Source organism: Abrus precatorius, unplaced genomic scaffold (genome assembly GCF_003935025.1).
Source record: "Abrus precatorius isolate BTA unplaced genomic scaffold, Abrus_2018 Scaffold8, whole genome shotgun sequence".
Classification (NCBI taxonomy): Eukaryota; Viridiplantae; Streptophyta; class Magnoliopsida; order Fabales; family Fabaceae; genus Abrus; species Abrus precatorius.
The window spans coordinates 39,445,540-39,468,737 of NW_020874428.1; the positions used below are offsets into that span (position 1 = coordinate 39,445,540).

At 32.4% G+C, this 23,198-nt stretch overlaps 1 protein-coding gene across 1 annotated transcript; it reads right to left on the reverse strand.

Annotated features, from left to right (window-relative positions):
* Positions 1-485: 485 nt before the first annotated feature.
* On the reverse strand, positions 486-8,195 carry LOC113874868 (immune-associated nucleotide-binding protein 9-like). Its single transcript, XM_027513082.1, has 7 exons — positions 7,867-8,195; positions 7,386-7,764; positions 2,914-3,157; positions 2,508-2,776; positions 1,449-1,613; positions 1,217-1,351; positions 486-686 (listed from the first exon to the last, which is right to left on the reverse strand). Exons 1-7 carry the CDS (start codon positions 8,193-8,195, stop codon positions 486-488), a joined length of 1,722 nt encoding a protein of 573 aa, XP_027368883.1.
* Positions 8,196-23,198: the final 15,003 nt, after the last annotated feature.

Below are 23,198 nucleotides of genomic sequence, written 5' to 3' on the forward strand. Positions count from 1 at the left end.
TAAAATTTTGAAACTAAACAAAGCATGACATGTCAAAATAAAATCTTATTACAAGCCAATAATCATAATAGTGAGTTTAATGATTATTTAAAATAAAAATAAAATAAAATCAAAAATAATTTTTTAAACTTCACAAATATAAGTTTGTTATACGCATCTAAATTTAAAACATAATATAGTTTGTAAAAATAAAGTTACTCAAAAAATTTTAAACCCAACAAAGAAATAAGATCTAATGATGTTATTATACATAACCTAAATGAAACAAAAGAAAAATCAAATAACGATGAAACTAAAATAAAATGATAGCCATGACAATATATGCAAGAACAATAATAAATTAACAAATTTAATTCAAACACTATTTTATTTATATATCAACCCTTAGTAAATATTTACAACATTTATATGAGTATTAATTAATACAATACTTACAATCACCACACGAGAGAAGAATATATAAGCAATATTATTAGTTGCTTTAATTAGAGAATGGAACAACGCTTTTGTTCATTATCATTGATTCTTTTATGCGCCCTCTCAAGAGCTTGTTTGAGCTTTTCAATTTCATAACTTGATGAAATTTGAATTGTTTTATAATTATTTTCTGCTGTAATTCTGGCAGCTTTCTCTTCTTCTAACTTTCTCAAAAGATTACCAGTTTCTTCCTTCAACTTTGATTCAACCTAGATATTGAAATAATATTATTTAAAATAAAAAAGTAATAGAATAATATATTTTCAATACTTGTCTCTTTTTTAAAGGTGAATATTTTAATTGAATATCAATTTTAATTTTTAAAATTCAAAATTAGATTCATATATTCAACTTATAAAATGAGATTGTAATTATTCAATAAATCCTTGAATAATTGCATCATTTAAATTACATCTTTATTTCGAAATAACAATGTTTGTTAATAAATTCTATGAAAAATTTTAACAATATAAGACATTATGTTGTAAAATTACAAGAAAACTACAAGACCTAATGCAGTTATTCAATTTAAAATAACATTTGAAGTAACGTTGATTTTGAAAATTCCCACTTTTGCATATACATGAACCTAATGAAATTTTATATGAACTTATAGTAAATAAATTTTCTTTTACAAAATTAATATATTATATGAAAGTACCCACATGTTTAACTTTTTTCAAGAGTAATAGAAAAAATATTTTATTAATAAATATCATGAAAGAAAGATAATACGTACCATATTAGTAATTCGTTTAAGCTCATTATCATAATTTTGTTGCATTTGTTGTTTAATATCTAATATCTCTTCTTTGGAATATCCTTTTAAAGAATCAGCCCTTTTTTGTTGTTGATCACGCATTTTTGCCTTCTCCTGTAGTAGTCAAGTGATGAATATGTTAATATCATATATATTATCTTTTCAGTTATTAATATTTATAAAATAATTGTAAAATTCATAAAATTTTTACCTTCACTTCGTTAAATATCTCATTTGTATAAGGCAGCCCACCATTCTGTGATACAACCATGTTTACAAGACGAAGAAGTTGTTGAACTTGTCCTTCTTTATTTTTCTTTCTTTTGGGATTATTATTGAAAAGCACTTTACGGTTGCCACATAGGGTAAGAATATCCTAAAGAAGTGTTAAAACACAATCATAATCAACAATTTCCAAATTTTTCATTGAAGATTTGACACATAAAATTGTCCAATATATTATAAGACATTTAGATAATGAATTGGTATTAATAACAACAATAAAAGATGTATTTCAAAAGAGATGGAGGACTAATAAAAATAAATATAAATTTTTTAAATCTTGCAAGATCATGCACAACATCAATTAGTTCGAGGTCTATAAAAAATTACAATAACATAGTGTACAACATCAAGCTTTATTGTTATTCAAAAAATAAAACTTAACTACACAATTAATCTTTAAAATTATGTTTATATATATTAGGAAATGAAAGAAATAAGTATAAAATACTAAACATGATATCATCGTATGCACCAAACTTATTATATCACCAACATTTTAGCTTGTTACAAATATTTTCTTCACTAAGTTGTCCAAACAAATTTATTAATGATTTGTATCATCAATATTTTTGTGCATCAAATATGTATACTTTTATGCCACGTTTATTAAGAAATTTATTGTATTAATTTTATAAGAATAATAATTATGTGTTTTTCTCAAAAATGAAAATATGAAAGTAGTAAAAAGTTATTACATAATATTTTTCAAATTAAAAATAACAATTCAATTTAAAGAAACTTAAAAAATTAGCATACTTTATTTCATCAAGCTTAAATATATAAATTATAAGCCTAAATTTTTACTAGCAGTTAAAAATGTAATTTACTTTGCTACAAGTTTTTATAAGTAGAAAGACAAGAATTTAATTTGAAATCAACCATTAAACAAGCTCATAACAATAACATCAAAATAAAACTTGGTAGTTAAAGAAAGTTATGGAAACAAGAACAGTATATCATAATCAAAATGGTAATGTTAAGAAACCTTAAGAGGCTCTGGACACTCAGAACCTAAATAATCATCAAGTGTCTCTTCATAGTCTTCTAGCGTGTCCCCTCCAGTGAAGACCACAATCATGTAGTCAACAATTTTTGGTCCAAACAAAGCTTGCAAGCTAAGAAAAGTAGCTTGTTCTTCTTCAGAAAAGCGAGTATTTACAGAGAACACCATAAGGATAGCATGGATTCCATCCTTTGCCATGTCAATACATTTAACTATTTCTGTTCCAATAGATTCAGTTCCAGCAAATAATCCTACAAAATTTTCTAGCTTTAATATTGATTTATGATAAAATTTCAAGAGACAAAGGCATAAATATTATATCAATCACACTCTTTCACTCAAATCATATATTTAGTTTTATAATGAATGACAAGTTACCATGTTTTACCTGGAGTGTCAATCACATTTATAGTTGGTCCATCTTTTAGGGTTACGCTATGTGATTCACAAACACTTGTTACACCTGAGGATCTTCTCTTCGACTTGAAGACATCCTTTCCAATAATGCTATTACCCGTTGCACTCTTGCCATTTCCAGTACGTCCAACTAGGACTAATGTCCTAACCTCATTAGATGATGAAATTTTACCCATTATAAACATTAAACTTACAACTGCAATAACAAAAGATATCTTAAATAAAATTATAACAATGTATTAAACATAATGAGAAGTACTATCTTGAAGCATTTAAGAAAAACAAGTTTTAAAATATCAATTAACTCTTAATCAATAGTTATGTTAATTTTAGTAACACTATTAGGTCTGTAATTTATTATAAAGCAATCACTGCTATAATGCTTGAATGCATAAGAAAAGCACAATTAAACTATTATGTGCATGTATGTCAGAGAGAGAGATAAAATCACAATGCATAAATAAAATGAAGGAATAAAAAAAATACAAGCATATGTTGTTTCAAACTTCAATTGTATGATCACTTGAATTTTCTAACCTTCATAGCCCTTTTATATTTGCTCAAGATACCAAGCTTGCTTAAGAAAACATATAGAAATTCCAAACATTAAAAAATCAAATTAAAAGTGTATTTGAGAATAGCAAGAAAATAATATGCCTAGGTTTAATATATAAGAAAAGAATGAATTGTGCAACTAGAAATTGTGAAATAGAATCAAATGAGAGTTAAGTTATAAATCCACCTCCTATAATATTGCAGGGGGGAAAGGAAAATAACTTCTAGGAAAAGAAAATTCAAAAGAATCCACAAAGAGAATGTTTCCAAAGCTTGCAAGTTAAATTGCATATAACTTCTCTCAATCCACCTTAATTATTCCATGTATACCTTACTTTTCAAATCCACTACAATAGAAAATGACATTCTTACCAATTAAATAACCAACATGTTAAGGTTATATCTACTAACTATGTAAGAAAGGAAACACATAAGTTTGTAATTTCAAATAACTAACGTAAACATTCGACCTTTTTAGTAAATAAATAAAACAACTATTCATAAATATTTTCCTTCGTTAGTAGTAACTTAAAATAAGTACTAATGTGGATGAATTTTTTTTAAAGTAAAATTTATTAGTTGTTCTTGGAGTGAATTACTAATGAAGTTTTAGAATGTCACACTAGTTTGATCTTGAAGCACTAATAATTTTTTTTTAATAACAAAGATAGTAATTCCTAATTGACATTGTTGTTCTTTTTCTTTTTTAAATTATGTTTTTTATTTTTCCCATAATATAGAACTAGGCACATAGCTAATAACTAATATTATCCAAACCAACTCTAAAAATGGCAAAAGCGTACCTATTTTTTTAGTAAACAAACTTTTAATACTTTCAATTCACTAAACATGTTTAAACCAAAAGAACAATATAAAATAGTAATTTAGTTCTCCAAATTATCACCATATAAACCCTCCAAAGATTTGGGCCATCAAATTATTCTTTTAAATATATACATTTTTAACGAATTAAAGTAGTAAGAAAAAATGTTTGTAAATAATTAAATCTTTTAGAGTGTAACATCGTAACAATTTAAATTGTTGAAAAATTAATTTCGTAGTTTAAATATTTATTGGAGCTACTTGATAACAACTTTATTTTTTAAGGACTAAGCTGGATATATTTTCTAAAATAGTATTAATAACTAAATGCAATCAAGAACTTAAATATCCAAATTGATTACACAATATAAACTCAAATGAACAATTAAAGCTACGTATTATATTTAGAATCATACATTGTTTGTTTAAAATAGTCTTTATGGTGAATATGAAAAAATATTTGTTATAATTTATGTGTAAAACATAACAGCACACATAAAGGGAGTCAAATTGTGTGTTCTAGAAAAACTTTGACCTTAAAAATTTATCCATAAGTAAATAGTGGAAATATGTGATAAGTCATATATTTGTAAAAAAAAAATGGTAGAACAAATAAGCAAAATATGATAGAAATGTGTGTTCTAAATTTTGTATAAAACAAAACTACTTTTTGCTAAACAATTAAAAAAATTAACTCAGTTAGTATAAACATGATAGAACAAAAAACAAAGGACATAAATAATTATAATAGTTATGTCTAATTCATGTCACACATAATTAGATTTTTACTATATCAACAAAGATAGTGCAAAAAGCTCAACGCTAAGATAAGATAACTATAATGCTATCTTTGTAACATCTTAAATTTAATTTCAATAAATAAAGAATTTTACAAATTTTTGAAATAATAAAATTTCCATTTTTAACTCAAGTTTTATCAACCACCGTATGTTTCTCCTAGATCTTCATCGTCTCTGAACTCTATACCTCCAATGTATCTCTGTAACTATTCACACTAGATCCAATCCATATTCGACTCTTAAGTCATTCTCAAAGTTGTTCTTTTTCTCACTCATAAGATCGTGCTTAGTAAAGTACTTCCAGACTAATTTCATTCCAATCCATTCCACTCGTGCCATATGTAACATCTTAAATTTAATTTTCAATAAATAAAAAATTTTGCAAATTTTTTAAATAATAAAATTTTCATTTTAATTCAAGTTTCATCAACCATTTCAAATAAAGAAAGGGGTTAGAAATTATATCAAGCAGTCGCTACAGGACTTATTCTAATACAACAGTTTTTTAAAATAATGTCCTAAGTCCTATAGCAGTTTCATCCACCCCTTCACTGAACCCAGTGCTGATCATCTTGATTACCTAAAAAATGAATGTAAGGGTGAGTACTCTACACTACCCAAATCACATAGTCAACACAGAGTCTCACCTCCAGAACATTTCCAATACATTAACCAAGAACAAACACAAGCAGCATTTCACATCCATAAGTATAATTCATAAACCCAATGCATATGCACGCCAGCCACATTCATTGCAGCACCGTGATCACAGATTTACACCATGAATAGTCGCCAGTTACCCCCGCCTCACAGATACCACGTGGGCAGTCACGGGTCGCTCAGCAATGGTAATGGTCAGAGGTCTAGTTAGGAAGAGAATGTGTGGCCCGTGGTGCACCCGTTCTACAGTCGGTGTCACCACCACTCCCTCTTCCCCAAGGTATTTCTACCGTCCTCATCTCCCACACTCCCAGTGTATCGCTGAACCATTCACAGCACATTACAATGGCGCTAACACGCCCATTCACACATATTCCATTCACGAATGCAATAATCATGCTTACACATGGCACACAGTCCACATTGCATTCAAATATATGGCACTAGACCCATATTCATTTCACATTACACGGCACATAGCCAACATTCATCTATATTACACGGTCCTCGGGCCCACATTTGTTCACATACCGCAATACATAGCAAAATTTCATCAACCACATATTCTCTCATCCATACACATAATATTCATATATCACGGCACATGGCCCACATCATATTTCACAGTAATTTCCTATCCTCTAGTCAGCCACATCACAATATTCAACTAAATAACGGTAAATCGCATACAAAAAGTAGGGTAGAGTCCCCCCTTACTTCAGATTGACGTCCCACACGCTAAATCCACCAAGAAGTACTCCCCCTCACGGAATTTGTCCTAAACACATGGAGAAACTCCATGAGAACCCAGGGAAACCACGAAAATAGAGGAAGGGGATGTAAAACTGAAACTCTAACCATTAAAACTCACCTCCAAGCGTTCCCTACACTGATTCAACCTTTAATCAAGCTCCCGAACGGCTTTGGAGGCAATGTAATCGGTGAAAAGGGCTTTGGGCATGAGAGGATCGAAGGGAGAAGGAGAAATAACTCTCCCCAAACCTTAACCCCCTTTAAATCCTTTTCTGGTCGCGACACTCTCACTACAGTGAGATATTATCGCTGCAGCGACACGTCCTCTCACTACAGCGACACGCTCTCTCGTTACAACGAAAAAACCAAAGAAAATTGTCCTCTGGTTTCTGCAGAATCTCGCTACAGCAAGATCTTCTCGCTACAGTGAGACTACACCCAGAAATGCACCCCCAAACTGTCGCTTTCTCGCTACAACGAGAAGGTGATAGTTTTAGTCCTTCCTCCCAGGGCCCTCTCGCTGCAGCGAGTACAGCCTAGTATCTTGCCCTGTACTTAGGCACTTTGACCATTTCAGCCCAACTAGTCATGCATCCACACATATATATATATATATATTCACAACATATATCTAAAAAAAATACACACATGAATATACATTTATATTTATATAATTATCAATAATTAATATTACAAAACTCGAGGCGTTACAACTCTCCCCTCCTTTAAGAAATTTCGTCCCCAAAATTCAACCAAACATATTCAGTTACAAGAACAACCCCGAATACAATTCTCTCATTCTACTCGTCGTGTCCCATGTGGCATCTCCCTCATCACTCGAGCTCTATATTACCTTCATCAATGATATCTCTTTACCCCTCAGCTGTTTAACACGGTGATCAGCAATTCTCATCGGGTACACGTCATACGACAAGTCTTCTCTTACTTGAACCGGGTCAAGATCAATCACATGGGAAGGATCCGGCACATACTGCCTAAGTTGTGACACATGGAACATTGGATGTAGATTCGAGAGGTTCGGAGGCAACGCGATCTGATATGCAGCAGGACCAATTCTACTCAACACTTCAAACAGTCCAATAAACTTAGGAGACAACTTCTGAGACTTCAGAGCTCTCCCCACTCCAGTCACAGGCGAGACCTTCAGAAATATGTGGTCACCCACCTGAAACTCCAACGGTTTCCTCCTCTTATCATAGTAGCTCTTTTGCCTGTCTTACGCAACCTTCATTTTATCTCTGATCATTCTGATTTGCTCACACTGACTTTGGATCATATCTAGCGCACACAAAGTCGCCTCTCTGGTTTCATACCAATACAACGGAGTCCTACACCTCCGCCCATACAAGGCCTCGAACGGTGTCATTCCAATACTAGCATGGTAACTGTTGTTGTATATGAATTCCACTAGCGGCAAGCACTCTTCCCAAGTTCCTTGCTGCTTGAGCACACAAGCCCTCAACAAGTCCTCCAAGGATTGGATGGTCCGTTCAGTCTGAACGTCAGTCTGTAGGTGATAAGCCGAGCTCAATAGTCGTCGGTTAGCCCATGCACATGGATACAACGTATAGAATAATAAGCCCCTTAACAAAGGTATAGTCAGAATTCTAGTTAGGAAATAATGTGAGGCCTTATGATACATTCGCACTCAAAATGATTGTGTACACATGTAATTATATATATCCCACACATAATGTGTGTGTGTGAGAGAGAGAGAGAGAAAAAAAGGTTATTGTTTAGTAGTAGACAACATAATACAAACCTCCTATCTTTCCTAGTTTATTCAGATATATTACAAACCAAAGGAAAATAAAGGTCAAGTGGAAATGTCCAGAACACTCATAATTTACATATACCATTTTTTTATTTTGTTTTATCTTCGAGCATATCACTCTCATATAGTCCTCTATCCCATCTAAAGGAGGGTCAGCATGAAGGCCCAAGTAAGCAACTGCATAATACATGGGATAGGGTATCTCAACCCTAACAGGGCTCTACATAATTATAGGAGCAACATGGGAGTTGTTAATGGTAGTAATAGTTAGTATCACACAACCAATAAAGATAATAGTTTGATTAGCATTATTATGGCTCCATGTTCTTGATCTCATACTAAAAGTCATATTTTATTCAAGAATGGGGATATCTCCAACACTCATTCTACATCCATGCACATTTAATGAACACAATACCAAGAAAAGGAGTGAGTATAAACATTCATAAATCATAGTCTAAGGTAATACTTAATGCTTAAATGAATAGAATATACTTAATAGTTTAATCAATAAGTCAACAATCATTGCAACGTCTTTTATTTGTTGTTTCCTCCATGAATTAATTAATTATCCATTAATTAAATTCTTTTGGGTTGAAGATTGAGAGTTCCGTATTCGCTGCCAGAAAGTGTCATAGGTACAACATCCCACGTTAAAAACACAATTTTGTTATAGTCCACTCTTTTCTCAGTTATGGTCATGTCTAACAGACACACTCACACAATCATGGTATACTCTAATGTCTATCAGGTTAGGTTAGCATAATTCCAATTGCCTACGACACAAGTTAGCTAGACTTGGATCCTTGTAAGACTTTGGTACTCTACTATCCTCTATGATCATACTAACACTATTTGTCCCATGCCTGTACTAAGTGTTTTCAACCTCTTTCCTTGTGAAATTAATTCATAATAATAAGATCGATTATAACAATTTACAGCCATGAATTGTCCATCTACTACATTTTCACATCCCTTAAACAAGAAAAAGTTAATTTTCATAGACATAGCTACTTATAGTTTTGTCTTGATTTCATATACTAACTTGTAAAATTCGTAAATAATTCAACACAAGTCTAAACATCATGAAATCACCAAGGTTTTTTTTCCTTTAAATGTCTACTATAATATGAAATTATAATCAAAATTCAAACATTTCTAATGAATCAATTGAGTCTCAATTTACCTTTGTTGTTCTCATATTATTTCACTAAATAGACAGCATATTAGAAAATGCATAATAAATTCAATTATCATCCAAAATATATGCAACTAATGAGGTTATTTTCCTTAATATGAATATTTTTAAGTGAAAATATTTTTAAAAATTAAATTGTTCACATACATCTTATTGAACTTTAATTTCCCAATACATGTCACAAGATAACATAATGTAGCAACAGTATATTCAAAAAAATCACAAGTCAATCAATTCACCACAAAAATTCATGGAATCAATGGCATTTTTTTACTTGGTTATCTAGTTTCACAAAAAAAATATAAATAAAAATTCATCACTTTCAGATTTCAGAAAAATTCATAAACATTCTCTATTACTCATAACAACTTACCTCTCAAAATAAGTTAAATAGAAAAATTATATTTTATTTTGAGTCCAAAATTCATCAAAATAGTGAGCATATTTTCCTTATTATATCTATTTTTATGATAAAATACTAATAAAATAATGCTACCTATATCCTTTAAAACAAAAACAGGTTTCTCAATAACATGTACAAAAACATTACTTCCATACAACAACATTTTAAGAAAATTTAAGTATTTTATTTTAATTCTAAATAGAGCAAACTCAGTGAGCATATTTTCCTTATCAAGTATAATTTATAGTACCATATTCTCAAGAAGACATTTACATATAAAAGAATATTCAAAACTTTGTAACTATTTTATTTCAAATCCAAATCAAGTGAAATCAATGAGAATAGTTTTATTAAAAACTCTATTTTCATATAAAAATATGAATAAAATAAAAAATACCTATAAATATTAAAACAAAAATAAATCAAAATACATTGGCCCCAAAATAATATTTTCATGTAACAAAAACTTTAAAAAATCATAACTAATTAAATATAAATCCAAATAAAGTAAAACTAGTAGGAAAGTTTTCAAAATTTAACTATTTTCATGATATACTCAAAAAAATATTTATAAAGGTTTTTCTATATTTTACAGTATTTGCACATTAGTCCTTATATTTTATATTAATTGCAAAAAAGTCCTTTTTCTAAATTTAGTAAGTCTTAAATTGTCTAGCATGTCTCTCATGTGTTCAAAGTTATTAATTCATGTTCAAATATAGTTCAAATATGTCCAATAGTCCAATAGTGTTTATAAAGGTCACTTTCTATTTTAACCATTTCTTTCTTTTTTTTTCATGTCTTTTACCAATAACTTCAAAATAAAATTAACATGTCATTTAAATTCAAAATGATTTCAACAGCTCTAGAATATAATATTTACATGTTCTAAACTATTAAAAGAAATAATAGAAAACATATCTATATTACCCAAAATCGTAATCTTTCTTAAAAATTAAAAAAAAATCCATTTTTATACCCAAACAAAGAGGTAATCATAAATTTTACTTCAATAATATCATAATCAAGCAATACAACACAAATCAAGAGTTAAAAATTCATTTCATGCTTTAATAATAATATTTACAGAAAACAATACTTATTTTAGGACAGAAAAAATCTAAATTTGCAAAAAACTTTCAAAAATTCTTTAACCAATTCCAAAGTATGCAACCACATATACACATCATAATAACATGAATATATCACATAACAAGTAAAGTTATTAGCAAAATTCTATTAAAATATCCTTTTACAGTTAATTTTGATTATTCTGTAGAACTTTTTGTTTTTGCTATTTTAGTGATTTTTTTGGGTTCCCTTTTCTCAATTGATTTTATTTTCATATTTTCCCTTGTATTTTTATATCATTATGAGTTTGTTTCAATCTATCATTAATTTGTGATTAGTTATTTAGTTTTATAAAGTACTTAGATTTAAACTTTTTTTTCTGTTGTAATTCTTGTTTGTATTATTGTGCAAAGACTACAATTGTTGAGGACTCTATTAACTCTTTACTACTTAGATTAACGCACTACAGTTGTTGTTTATGTGTTAACAGTTCTCCAAAGATGAAAGTTTCACCAGGTAGGTCTCCCAAAGGTTTAAACCACCAAAATAATCCTTTAAAGATATAAATCAATACCACATCAAATCTTTAATGATTTTTTTTCTTTTCATCTAATTATTCCTTTAAAGAATTAATTTGTCACCCAACTAATCTTCCAAAGATCTAAAATATCACCATATTGATCCATAAAAAAAGTTAATGTGGTAAGAAAAAGTATTTAACTTAGTGATAAATTAAATCCTTAAGAAAAAATATGAACTTGATTTTTATCAACTTAATTCTTATAGACAACAAAAGTGGTGACAAAAAATTAATTTAGTGATAGAAATCTTGAAAACTAATGTGGTAGCAATTCAAATTATTCAATGATTAATTTGATGGCCCAAATATTTGTAGGACCTACTTGATGACACTTTCAAATTTAGAGGTGTAACGCCTTATGTTTAATTTTAATAAATCATAATTTCATAAATTCGGAATAAAATAAATTTCATTTCAAATAAGGTTCTCAACTCGTGGTTTCATCAAATATTTTAAAATAAGGAAAGGGGTTACAATTTCTATCAAGTCACTACTACAGGATCCATTCAAATACATTAGTTTCAAATTAAAATTCTAGTCTTATAGCATTTCATCTGCTCCTTTCACTGAGTCCGGTGCTGATTATCTTGATTACTTGAAAAATGAATGTAAGGGTGAGTACTCTACACTCTCACAACATACAATTAAGCATAGAGTATCACCTCCAGCACATTTCTAACACATTAAACAAATACAAACACAGACAGCATTATCACATCCATAAGCACAATTCATGAACTCATACATATGCACGCCAGTTATACTTACATTTACACTGTGATCACAGATTTACACCATGAATGGTCGCCGGTTACCCCCGCCTCACGGATACCACGTGGGCAGTCACAGGTCGCTCAGCAAAGGTAATGGTCAGAGGTCTAGTCAGGAAGAGAGTGTATGGCCTGTGGTGCACCTGTTCCACAGTCGGTGTCACCACCACTCCCTCTTCCCCAAGGTATTTCTACCGTCCTCATCTCCCACACTCCTAGTGTATCGCTGAACCATTCACAACACATTACAATGGTGTTACACGCCCCGTCACACACATTTCAGTATACGGCACATAGCCCACAATTCATTCAAGACACACAACCCCTAGCCTATTTCCATTCATATTACACGGCCCTCGAGCCTACATTTCACACAATATTCATTCAATTTTTTGGCACGAGTGCTCACACTCATTCACGACATCCAGTACATAATTCACATCACATATCTCAGCAATTTACTATCCTCTAACTCAGCAACATCACAACATTCCACAGAATAACAATAAATTACACATAAAAGAGTAGGGTAGAGTCCCCCTTTACCTTGAATTGAAGACCTACGCTCAAAGTCGAACACGGGAGTGTTTCCCACACAGATCTCGGCCTAAACACATGGTTAATTTCCATGAGAACCCCATAAATCACCCAAAATTAGAGAAAGGGAAGGAAAATTGAAACCCTAACCATTAAAACTCACCTCCAAGCGTTCTCCACACGAATTCAACCCTCAATCAAGCTCCAGAACAGCTTTGGAGGCAATTTAATTGGTGGAATAGGGTTTGGGAGTGAGAGAATCGAAGGGATTTCAAAGGGAGAGGGAGAAATTACTCTCCCCGAACCCTAGTCCCCTTTAAATCTTTTTCTGATCGCGACTCTCTCGCTACAGCGAGATATTCTCACTGCAACGAAAAAACTAAAGAAAACTGCACTCTAGTTTCTGCAGAATCTCGCTACAGCGAGACTACACCCAGAAATATACCCCAAACTGTTGCTCTGTCGCTACAGCAAGATGTCTCTCGCTACAGCGATAATTCTCTTGCTGCAGCGAGAACAGCCCAATATTACACCCTGCACTCAGCCCAACCAGTCCAATCCAAACAATCATACATATATATATATATATATATATTCACAACATATATCTAAAAAAAATACACACATGAATATACATTTAAATTTATATAATTATCAATAATTAATATTATAAAATCTAGGGCGTTACAAGAGGACTAAGTTGAAGGCTTTCTCTAAAATAGTACTTTAATAATTTACTACAATCATGAACTAAAACATCCAAAATTATTATGAGATCTAAATCTAAATGCATAAATAAAATATAAAATGAACAAATTATGACAGTTTTTAAACATAGCACAAACATTCTTTCTTGACTTCATTTACCTATTGTTCATAGTAAGGGTTGCATCTAAATTTACTAAAGTGGTGTTATGCATAAAACAAAATTAAGTTAGAATTGATTTACATTAAATAACAAAATATAAAAACCATACAAAAATAAATTAAATCACATATCATATCTAGGATTACACATTATTTATTTATTTCAATCTCTTTCATGAATATAAAACCTATTAGTTATAATTTATATGACAAATATAGAAATAAACATAAGAAGTTATGGCAAGCATATGGAAGACAAATCTATTTTTAAAAACTTTATTTACTTCATATATGTATCACAAAATCTTTTTTTCTTAATTTAGGATTTTTTTTAAAATGATATTATTTTCTGATGGAACGAGTTTTTGCTACTCGTTATGCACAAAGATTGTCGTTAATCCTCATCAAATATGCAAAGAAATGAATGCAATACTAGGGTGTTGTCCTAGGTCATCTCCAAGGAATTTTTGGTGGGGAACATACATCGAACAAGTGTAAACATATATTTTAAAGCAAGTAAATTGGGGGGAGGTTTGTCAATTTCCAGATTTTAATCAAGAGCAAAATGTAAATTAATGAAATTCAATCAGTTAAGAAGAGTAATCCCTAGTCAATCAATAATTTTTATCCTTATTCTTTCAAATGATTCAATAATATCCTTTTTTTTCCCTTGAATTAAGTTAATCTAACAAGCAAAAATTAACTTTAGCATCCCAATTAAAATTAAGCATCTTAATGGGCTCCAATCTCTATCCCTAAGATTAAGCAATCTCAAAGATTAATCAAAATTAAGCAATTTTGGATTAGAATTTCGTTTGGGTAATTTAGGGTTCATTAAGCAATGTTCCCCTCATGCAAATTTCATTTCATTCAGAGATTGAGGTTAATAAATCCAAGAAAAGAAAGAGTAATATTGCCATTAAACCCAAGAATTCAAGAACCATGTGAGTTGACTAGGAATTACAAGAGAATTTAGCCCTCCACATGGATGGGCTTCACAAATGAAAGAAGGGAATGTAGAAACGTAAACAACATTAATGTAAAATCAATGAGAATCAAAGGGAAATTAGAAATTAAAACCTAATGGATCCCTGGCTGTCACCCAAGGCTCCAAAGCTCTGGCAAGAAAAATGTCCTAATTTGACAAAGAGAATGAATGAAAAATAAAAGTCAAGCTGTCATACCCTAATTCCTAAAATCTATTTATAGTGGAGGACATGTCAACAAAGTGCCCACTTTTGCCTTTGAAAGTGTCCACTTTGGCTCTTGAGAGTGTCCATGCGCATATATGTTGGTTTGCAAGTTCTCTGGAGTTACCACTTTTCATGCTAAAAGTAGCTACTTTGGATGCGCGTAGCCACTATGAAAGACAATAGTGTCCACGCGCAAATAGCTTCTCAAGTGGCGTCCTTGGAGCTTTCTGGAGTTGCTACTATGAAAGTTGAAAGTGGCTACTTTGGACGCACGTAGCCACTATGAAAGGCAATAGTGTCCACGCGCATCTTGCTTTCCAAATGGCGTCCCTGGAATTTCTGGAGTTGCTACTATGAAGGTTGAAAGTAGCTACTTTGGACCCTTTAATGCCCAGACTTATTGTAGTTGCTACTTTTGCTCTTGAAAGTGGCTACTTTGGTGTCAACTTTCATCCAAGGGCCAAGATTTCTCAAAATTAGCTTGGGGACTCTGCAAAATTATCAAGATAATTAAATGCAAATCAACCAAAAATTAATAAACCTATGATATTTACTCAAAATGTGATTTTTGTATTATTTACACTATCTAAGTCCATTTTTTTCTACCAAAGAGCACCAAAAAGGCAAGTAAAAATATAATAAAAAGTGGATTCATCATTTTCGTCCTTATCTTTTTCTCAAATACATTGTAGGTAATCATTTTAAACGAGGTTGACTTGCATGACCTAAGATTTGTTTAACATAAAGAAGATTTTGATTTTAGGGATATGATCTTTTACATACTTGTTCAAATAATCTTTTAGTATGTTCTTTGGACACTCTTTTAAACAATTTTTTTATTTTATAAAATATATTTTTTTAACATTAACTTGACTGTTATTTTTCAATTAGCACAGTTTTGGTTAAATAAACATTTATATCCAATTGTCACTTCAGCATTAAGATTTTAGGACCAATAAACTTTCAATGTTTTTTTTATTTTAACAATCTCTCTTTTTTATAATGACAAATGCTTAAAGAAGGAAATGGGTGAAAGAAGAAAGGCAACGTAGAAAGAAGAAAAACTTAATTTCATAAGTTGTTATTCTATCACTTTATTTATAAAATTTTAGCGTATTTTTCTATTAAAATTGTTAGTTAACTAAATTTATCTTGATTTTATTGTAGAAAGTGGTGACAATAAAATTAGTTAAAATATGTCAAATTATGAAAAAAAAAAGTTGTTAATCCTTAAACTTAATATTGTTTTTGGTTATTAACAAACTATCTACCATGATCTTTAACTAAGAATTAGAAAATTGAACTAAGACATTTGACAAATATTAATTTAAACTAGAGTATTAGATCATGCAATGCTTGTGTGAACATCAAACAAGACATTTATTATGTTTGAAGTGTGATCTAGATAAATACCTTTTTATTCTTTGTTCATGTGATTGTAATCATGTTGTATTATGTTATTTGTTGCATTTGTTTTGTATTGACACACATCATTAGTATTATTTTACATTTAATTTTTTAATATTAATCTCTTCAATTGTTAAATATAGTTTAGTTAGTTTTCTATAATATATGATATACTTTTAATTCCTTTGTAGCTTAATTTGATATTTAAAAAAATATTATTGATAATTGACTCAATTTTCATGGAAATTATATCTTTTCTATACTCACTAAAATGATTTGTGCACTTGTCATTGCCTCTATAAAATAAATAATGGAGAAATAAAACATCAAGTGTATACTTAATAATCGAGTTTGAGTAGAGAAAACATTTGGTAGGCGTAGTGGAGCATATAATTATGAAGGGGTGGTTTGTGGAATAATTGTCATAAACTTAAGGTGTTTTGGGAATTAGGGCTTACTACCCTTTATGAGTTTTCATTATCTTCGTGTTTGAGAGAAGGAAAATTTTTCCAAGTCTTATCAACTGAATTTGTGGTAGACAAATAAGCTCTACCTTGTTGAAGTTTATACTTCGATATATTTTCATGAAAATGAATAAAAAAGGTGCATTTTATGTTGAAACGGGGATAACATTTTTTAGCAAAATTTTAGGATTTTGAGAATCCAAGATTGGAAGAGTCCAAATGAGTCAAAAGAAGATACTTTGAGATGTTCGTTGATCGGAGTTGTTGAAATGACTAAAGTGAAGGAATGATTTTTATTTTTTTAAGTTCAAGCAACAAAAGGAGATACAAAAGGTAAAGAAATATTGTAACACCTTAATTTAATTTCTAATAAATAAATTTCAAAAAAATGGGAATAAGAAAATCTTTTGTTAAAGTGGTTCTCAGTGTATAAGTTTAGTAAAATATTTTAAAATAAGGATGGATTACAATTCATATCAAATCAATGCTATAAGACTATTTAAATACATCAAAAATTTTCAAATAAATTTGTAAGTCCTATAGTAGTCTCATCCATCCCTTCACTGAACCTGGTGCTAATCGTCTTGGTCACCTGAAAAATAAATGTAAGGGTGAGTACTTTACACTAACACATAACTACAGAGACTCACCTTGCATGTTCCAAACATTACATAATTTAACATAAATCTTTCAGCACGATAACACTCACATCAAGCATATATCAATCATTTGCACGTGTACGCTCACTGTACATGAAAATAAATCACAGCAATTTACACACGAGTGCGCTTACTGCACCTTCAAATTAATCTACACACACAAGTGCGCTCACTGTGACACTGTGATCACAGTTTTCCACCATGGATTGTCGCCAAATAACTCCCGTCTCACAGATACAACGTGTGCGGTCACGGGCCTTTTGGCAAAGGTGTTAATCAGAGGCCAAGTTAGGAGGAGAGCGTGTGGCCTGTGGTGCACCCACGCTTACTGTTGGTGTCACCACCACTCTCTCTTCTCCAAGGTATTTCTACTGCCCTATCTTCCACACTCTCAGTGTATCGTTGAACCATTCATAACTTTCAACATATTCAGACATATTCGCAATCACACACGACATGCCATTTCCACACATATTCAACCATTTCCCATTTTCATCATCACCAAATAGCATGCAATCACATTCAATCACCCACATTTTCAATCACACCTTAATATTCACTTTCACACATGGCATGTATGCCTCAATCAATCAAATTATAATCAAACATCCAATTTTCATCACACACAATGGTCAACACCCACCACACTACATTCTACACAGCCTTTCCACCACAATCGCACTACAATCCAATCAATTCTATTAAGACACACATATTTCCAGCCATTCACATTACAGCACATAGCAAAATAATGGATTCAAACACAATGAGATAGGGTAGAGTTTCTCCCTTACCTTAAATCGAAGACCCACAATTTAAATCAACAATGAAAGCATCCTCCACATAGAATTTGTCCTAAATGCATAGAAAAATTCTATGAGAACTCAAAGAGAACCAAGAAAACAGATAAGAGGAATGAAAATCGAAACCCTAGCCATTGAAACTCACCTCCAAAAGCCCCAAACGTGACTATCACCTTCAATCTAGCTCCCAAACAGCTTTGGAGGTGTAACACCTAATTTCTACCAAAACCCCATATACTAATAATATGACTTAAGATTCTACAATATGGCACACCTAAATTAGACGAGTGAGAGAACTCAATCAAACAGTATTCATATTCCAACTCAAATATTCAATTTATTATAATAGCTCGAATTAACTAGAAGAGAACGATCATAACAATATACTTGCATCGAGTTCACTCATCATAATTTAATAATTTTATTTATCTCACATCTCAACAACATACAAGTCACTTATGTTAACTACCCCAATTATTCACAGGATGACTTTAAAATGACGATACCGTTAGAGATAAAAAAAAAAAATTGGAAATATAATAAAGAGTATGTTGGTGAAAGAAAAGTGTGTATATATATATATATATATTAAAAACCATTCAACCAAAGTGTCCAAGGTAAATGGTGTGTAAAAACTGATCACTGGGCAAGTGTACCCGTTGTCGAAGTAATATTATTAAAATTAAAATTAAAGTATCAAGTGTCGTATCCACAGGGACTGTTATTAAGAAACTTTTCCTTAATTGCGTAATTGTTAATAAATATGAGAAATAAACCTTGTTGATGAAATTGCTAAAAGTAAAAGAATAATAAATTAAAAGGAACAGATATTCTAGTGAAAATAAATTATTAAAAATTATGACTAAAGGTATTCAATGTAAAAAGGCAAGTATCTAGACTGTAAATCCCCCTAAGTGTCCAAATAACTGAAATTCTTCTTCAACTACTTGGTTCCAAACCCTTATCGCTGTAGGAAATTCTAATTTAAATCAATACCTTTCTCAAGGATAATGATTCCTAACCCTCAGTTGATTAATCAGAATCTCTTCCTTAATTAATACCCCTAGGTTGCATTAAGTTCATTATGAATTCCATAATTAGGGTTAATCCTAATACAGAAAACTCACGTCTTTCTATCTCTGGAAACACATTCAAGTCTTTTTAATTGAGCAATGTTAAATTCATGCAAGAATTTTACTCAAATTCAAACAAGAAAACAAGATAGAGAAAATTGATACTACTCAATTAAACCCAAGAGAAAGGAACATGAAATAGCATTAGAAGAATTCCAGAAAATTTAGTCAATTAGGATTCATTACGTCTAGATACTCAAAAGAAAGTTAGAACCTAAACATCTTGAAATTAAAATTACAAAAGAGATGAAATAAAAATGCTTAATCCCATCCTCTTGCCGTCTCTGAGTCTTTCGTCTCCAAAAACCTGCCTCCCTTAGGTTTGAGTTCAGTTCTCCTTTTATAGAAATTATCCTAGGGTTAATTTTCTCGCAGAAGTTAAAATTCTGATGCGCGTAAAAGTACACCCCCAAGTACACGGCCATGTACTTGGCCGTGTACATCTCTGTCTTCTAATAGGTGTCCTTCAAATCTCTCCTGACAAGTACACGCTCATGTACACGGCCGTGTATCTGGCCGTGTACATCTCTGGTCTTGATGATACACTTCAATTGACGCGACCAGTAAGATACACGCTCATATACACGGGCATGTACTTGCCCGTGTATATCTCTGGTTTCTTTTTCTTCAATTCTTGACATCTTTAAGGCTTTCACTTCTTGATCCTTTTTCTGAAATATGAATAAAATAAAATTAATAATAGTAAATTTTCTCAATGAATAGCTTAAAACTCTCAATTATCATTCATGAATTACAATGTAGGATCAAGTATAGAAAGCATTTATCAGTAAACAACAAAAAAAAAAAAATCAAAGCCAAATAACCCCAAAGTTTAGTGTTTCAAAATAATATAAACAACCCAAGTCCTATGAGCAGTATTAATCCATGACAGAATAAAACAACTACAAATAAAACTCTGATGGAAAGGAATCCTCGCTGGGGTCAGACTCTATTCTGTCGGAGTCGTGAGAGTCGTTCACTGGTTGAGGACGAGGAGAAGGCGGCAGGTCATTCGGGTCGCTGTCAATCCAGCCGATAGTGAGTGGGGCGATCGAGAAGTAGGTGGTGGTGGTGAAGGGCGTCGAACAAAGGGTCTGGCTTCATCGGGAGGAGATGCTCGAATCTGTGGGAGGTGGCGAGATGCTGGCCTGACGGAGGACTCGATAACCTCGACGTCTTTTAACTCAAGAGCAAGGGTAGGACTGGGAGGAGGGGTAGGTTCGGGGTCAAGATCGATAACGGTCTTACCTTTGTCAATTAAAATTTTAAGACGTTTGGCTGGGGGTTCTTGTGGTGGAGAAGAAGGGGGTGAGTGGATTATAATACTCCGTTCCGAAGGTAGAGGTACAGAGACGTCTGCAAAAAGGTGGTCACTCCAGCTAGGCTTCCAGTCGCCTTCAGTGAGAGGCCCTATGGTCATGGAGACCATCCCCTGGTATACGAGAAGACGCGTGGCTTGGTCGTATCTCCATACTGCTTTCTTGTCGGAGTCCTTTCCCCATATCATTGCTCGCTGAGGGTCCATCTGTCATACAATCATGCAATACACACAAATACACAACAATGGAACACGAACAGAAAGGGTGAGCTCCAATACAATCAGTCATCAGATATTGAATAAGGAAGAAAATCAGAGTAGTATCAAGCACTTACGAAGTCACATTTCAATAAACACACAGTCATAACAAAATGGCCAATAAACAGTTACAAAATGCAGGCTGAGTCACAGAGATTCGTCACAACATAATTTAAACACTAACGCTTAAAACGTCACTACTTCCTCAGTTTGTTCCCACCATTCCTCCAGTCAAGGTGATCAGAGGCCCTCGTTCCCTACAAGCAAACATTGTACGAAATCCATCAGGAATATTCTTCCATTTGACCATTTCGGTCCCTCAGGAACGAGCCCTTCAACAATCCTCAGTAATGCTTGCTCGCGTCAGGATTAGTGGAGGTTTCGATGGCGACGTGTCCCGGCCGCAGTGAGCTATTCCGCACCATTGGGGCAACCTCCCTCCACTACCCCCAAGGTCCTTCCCTCGAACCTGAACACTCACATCCCTCAGCTGTGCTAAACTATGACCTTGACTCTCCATCTTCCATATCATACACATAAGAGTTTCGTAACCGCATTCTCACTTCACTGTTTTTGAATGCACATTCAATTCCCAAAGGTCACAAACCACATAACCAAATCCACGCTCATAAGAGCTAGTACGTTCAAAGAAAAGAAGAACCATTCGTCCACAGTCCGAGAATAAAAGAAAAGGAGAGAAGATGGAGATAGTTATAAAAATTTCGTTAAAATATCATAGTCGAAATGTACCTTCACAAACAAAATAATCATCAAAGAATCATGGAAATAACCGCAGTTTAATCACAAATGCAACTCTTTTCTACCACAAATTTTTCGTAAAATAGTGATTAGGTGGTAGGAGAATTCTTTCATGGTTAAGAAAAAGCGTTCCTTGGTCATACAGAATCAAACCGAGAGAAAAAGGTGAGTAGTTCCTCAGTTAAAACAAAAGGATGGAGGGTAGTCGATGAAAATTGAAAAGAACACAAGGATTCATATAGTTACTTTAGCATGCAATCGGATATTCATCAAAGTTACTAACTTTATTCAATAATAAAGGTAAACAATCGAGACTTATACAAGGATTTCAATATTATCAACATGCAAAACTATTTCAGCCACAATCAAGTTCACGCAAGTTACAAAACATGGATTTTCAGAATACTAACCAAATAAAATCACCACGAGATGAAGAAAAATGGTTTGCATGTAAATTTTATTGATGAAGATCGGAGATGAAAACAAGAAGAAGAGAGTGCATGTAAAGTTTACAAGTCAACGAACAACCACATGCATTCAAGCGCAAACAAGAGCTCCCCTAACCTTGTTTGGTATGAGAAAGAGAGATAGAGTGGAAGGCTTGGTCTTGGTACTAGCAGGATCTTGATCACAACTTGAGTCCTTGGTGTTTTGTCGCCTCCTTGAGGTTGGTGATGGAGTGTGTTGTCCACCAGAGAAAAAGGTGAGTAGAGGTTTTGTGAGAGGGTGAGAATGTGTCGAGAGAGAAGAGAAGTGGTGAGGTTGAGAGTGTTTTTGAAAATAAGGGAAAAAGGGCGCGTGAGGATTAGAAGGCGTTCTTATATAGTGTGGCTTAAAGCTTTGCCCATTCATCTTCCAAAGGCTGGCGGTGAGTTGCACAAGAAGGGTTTTAGGGTTAGGTTAGGCGAAGTGACACACCCTTTCGCCTTCTCACTTGAATAGTCACGTCTCATGGTGTCCAGGTGCAGGTGATGCGCATTCTCAAGAGCATTCAATGCACAGTGTGTAAAAGAAGCAAGCCGTAGGTGATCCACACATCTCCACACGCCATTCATCATGATGGAGTAACTGAAATGGAGGTTTGACCTAGGTAAGAGTGGGTAATTAATGCACGTTGGCGGCTAGGGTTTGTTGTGGAGGGAAACAGGTTCAAACCCTTTGTGTCCCACAAATTGAAAAGGGTGATGTTATTTTGAGTGGTTAGTGAAAAGGTGGTGCCTTTCTCTCTGCCTTGGACGTGTGGCCAGTGCCATAAAACAGGAAATAATTGCATGCAATTAATGGAGCATAATTTCCATAAATATGATGCTAAGTTTTTGGCTGTACATTAAGTGCAGGCTGGCAGCTAGGTCAACTCCAGAAGGAAGTTGAGTAGGTTTTTCCTTTGTTTTTCTCATGAGGTTAAATGCGGTTAAGAGGTAAATTAGGTAACTTTAATGATGGTTTAAATG

Coding starts and splice junctions, on each gene's coding strand:
- LOC113874868 (XM_027513082.1), bottom strand. CDS start 8,195: ATGTATCATAAGGCCTCACATTATTTCCTAACTAGAATTCTGACTATA. Junction 3,158..7,385: donor AAGAGATATCATTGATGAAG/GTAATATAGAGC, acceptor ATTTTATTTAAG/ATATCTTTTGTTATTGCAGT. Junction 1,614..2,507: donor AGTGTCCAGAGCCTCTTAAG/GTTTCTTAACAT, acceptor ACACTTCTTTAG/GATATTCTTACCCTATGTGG.